The 3,686-nt window shown below is 39.8% G+C and overlaps 1 protein-coding gene across 1 annotated transcript; it reads right to left on the bottom strand.

Moving 5' to 3' along the window:
• Positions 1–2,745: 2,745 nt before the first annotated feature.
• On the bottom strand, positions 2,746–3,210 carry LOC149928564 (ARL14 effector protein-like). The gene has a single exon (XM_090157920.1). It carries the CDS (start codon positions 3,208–3,210, stop codon positions 2,746–2,748), a length of 465 nt encoding a protein of 154 aa, XP_090014046.1.
• Positions 3,211–3,686: the final 476 nt, after the last annotated feature.

Here is a 3,686-nt window from a genome sequence, read left to right on the forward strand (position 1 = left end):
TATACTGCCTACAGCTATTGGGACAAGGAGAGACTGGCCGCCCGCCGGGGTTCGAAATAGAAAAGCCCATTTGCGGGTTGCATATTGAACATCCTTTTTTCGATGTTCTACCCGGAAAACCAAAATGGACTCTTCTATCTTCGCCACATAGCAAACATTACCCGTCAAATACGAACAAAACTTTAGGAGGTCCGTTTCTACCCTGGCGCCATCTATTTCAAAAAATTCAACTACAAGAAAGTTTTTTTTAAATAGGTCGTGATATAGTGCCTTTAAGAAATATAAAAATCCTTTCAAAAATAAGATATTTTCCTTTAAAAACACGAAACTAACATGCACTTTCGACGTGCTAGCTGAACGGTTGAACCTTGATCGTTCTCTTTGTATCTTTCGATTTTCGAATAAGTTGCCGTTTCTAACCAAGGCTGCCAGATATACGGCAAGCCGATTGACAGGTTTGCCAGAAAACACGCGCAAGGATTAAATAACACAAAAATCTAACTAAAAACTTAATATTTAGTTCAGAACAATACAAATCAAATGTAATTCCACCCCTTAATTATTTTGGTAGATAAAAATTAAATGAGCTGGTGCTCATTTAATTTTTATCTACCAGAATACAGACAATCAACGAATGTCCAACCCAACAATTGGCATTCCAGGAAAATTACCTTTGTGGAAACCTTCAGCGATTTTTTCATTAATTCGTTGTTTTAAGGCTGTGTTAAGCCTCTATTGACTTAAAATGCCATCGGCCCGACTACTGAATATTAAGATTTAGTCGTCAAGATGCGTTCAATCAGACCACGAAAAACCTAGAATACATACAGCTTAATTATTAAATTAAATATAATTTTCCCGAATTCTACGTATATAAAGGAAGCAAATCAATCACTAGTCAGCATTGGGTCCACATACCATGCACAACCCGACTCTAACATAAGCCGGAATTTGTTTTTTATTCCACTTAAAATATCGTTGGCCCGACGTACGTAAGCTTAAAATATCGTTGGCCCGACTATTACATAAAAAAATAGATACACAAATATTAGTCGGAAATCGGTCTGCATGACGTCCACAGACCGACTCCTTAAAAGTCCCGAATGCATGCTTAAAATATCGTTGGCCCGACGTCTAAATAAAACCGAAGCAAAACAAACACTAGTCGGCATTGGGTCTGCATGAAGTGCACAACCCGACCCTAAAAGATTCTAGAATTTATGTTGACTACACCGCTTAAAATATCGTTGGCCCGACCTCTACATAAAATGGAAGGAAAACGCACAAGTCGGCAATTGGTCTGCATGACGTTCATAGACCGACTCCTTAAAAGTCCCGAATGCATGCTTAAAATATCGTTGGCCCGACGTCTAAATAAATTCGAAGCAAAACATACACTAGTCGGCATTGGGTCTGCATGAAGTGCACAACCCGACCCTAAAAGGTTCTGGAATTTATGTTGTCTACACCGCTTAAAATATCGTTGGCCCGACCTCTACATAAAATGGAAGGAAAACGCACAAGTCGGCAATTGGTCTGCATGACGTTCATAGACCGACTCCTTAAAAGTCCCGAATGCATGCTTAAAATATCGTTGGCCCGACGTCTAAATAAATTCGAAGCAAAACATACACTAGTCGGCATTGGGTCTGCATGAAGTGCACAACCCGACCCTAAAAGGTTCTGGAATTTATGTTGTCTACACCGCTTAAAATATCGTTGGCCTGACCTCTACATTAAATGGAAGGAAAATACACAAGTCGATATTCGGTCTTCATGAAGTGCACAGCCCGACTTCCAAAAAGTCCGGAAAATATACTTCAAATATCGTTGGCCCGACGTCTAAATAAAATCGAAGCAAACAATCACTTGTCGGCGTCGGGTCTGCATGAAGTGCACAACCCGACCCTAAAAGATTCTAGAATTTATGTTGACTACACCGCTTAAAATATCGTTGGCCCGACCTCTACATAAAATGGAAGGAAAACGCACAAGTCGGCAATTGGTCTGCATGACGTTCATAGACCGACTCCTTAAAAGTCCCGAATGCATGCTTAAAATATCGTTGGCCCGACGTCTAAATAAATTCGAAGCAAAACATACACTAGTCGGCATTGGGTCTGCATGAAGTGCACAACCCGACCCTAAAAGGTTCTGGAATTTATGTTGACTACACCGCTTAAAATATCGTTGGCCCGACCTCTACAAAAAATGGAAGAAAAACGAACAAGTCGATATTGGGTCTTCATGAAGTGCACAGCCCGACTTCCAAAAAGTCCGGAAAATATACTTCAAATATCGTTGGCCCGACCGTCGGATATGCGTTGGCATAGCAAGCACAATCTGACTTAAAACAACTGAACCGCAGGTTTTTAACAGCCCCTTAATATAACGTCGGGCCGACTGCTAAGAAAAAAATAAACAAAATGTATAGTCGGCATTAAGTCGGCATGAAGCGTGTCATACGACGCGGACCCTTTCCCGACTCAGTGACCCTTATCCGACCTGAAATCGGATTCCGTTTGCTACTGGGGACGGGTCAGTAGCTTCTTCACTAATATTGAGCACTTTGAATACTTTGCTTTTAATACCAACCATAGTTTGCATAACTTTACGTTTTCCATACGACTGTCGCTGATGTGACATTAATCCATGCAACTTTATAGGCGATGTTTCAAAAACTTGTAAGGATTCATTCAAAGTCTCCAGCTCTATTGACTTTATTTCTTCTGGATTTGAAAGGGGTTAGCTTCCTTCTCCTAAACTGTCCGTTATGTCGCTCTGCGACGAGTAGGACACTGTAGCTGGACTGGAAGTCTTTAGGGTAATAAATCTAGTGCAACAGTTTTTACAGAGTTTCTGACCTGGTTTTACTTTCCTTTCCGTGATTTGATTGATAATTAAACAATCTTCTGAAGAAATAACCTTGGTAAGAGTAGGACCACGTTTTGGTTTTTTGTGCACTTGAAATGGATCACAACATTTTAATTGCAGTGATGAATATCTTGTAAGCATCGCGCAATAATGGTGGTAACATAACGTTTTTATACAACCTTTGTCTGTGCTTGACCTTACTGCAATGAGGTTAAGATCTTCATCGGTACTTTGAGACAAATCCACAAATCCAGATTTCCTTGTATACGCATTAATGTGACAAATTTCGTTGTTAATTTCACCGACTGAGCAGCATGGTGAGGGACTAACATCCATTTTCTAATATAAATTTTTATGCTATAAAAATATATCTACTCAAGATACTACTACTATCAGATATTTTAAAGCTAATGAGGTTTCATTACGGACAAGCGAGGCTCCAGTAAAATGCAATCTACACTGCCGCTATTGTTCGTATTACTGCGGAGATCACAGTCAAAAAAAATCTAGAAAACCGCATGCTACGTCTACTAAGTTCGTGAGTAATACGAAACGGGTGTACCCCCCTTATAACCTTGACATTTTTTCAACTCCCACGGGAACGTTAGAGGTGAATCGGAGAGCCCCGAGGTCAAAAATTTCAACCCAACAAACAGTAATTATATTTTTATCATTAGTAAAGTAATAAACATAAGTAAGACACTGAGCGATTTCTTTTAATAGTAGTCTGTCATAGAGCGATTGCGTAATCGGACGTTTTGCAACAAGAAAAGCTCCCTTTCTTACAATTTTCGTTGGCAAAATAGTTGCCA

The sequence above is a fragment of the Leiobunum rupestre genome, chromosome 9, assembly GCF_980474605.1.
Source record: "Leiobunum rupestre chromosome 9, qqLeiRupe1.1.hap1, whole genome shotgun sequence".
Classification (NCBI taxonomy): Eukaryota; Metazoa; Arthropoda; class Arachnida; order Opiliones; family Sclerosomatidae; genus Leiobunum; species Leiobunum rupestre.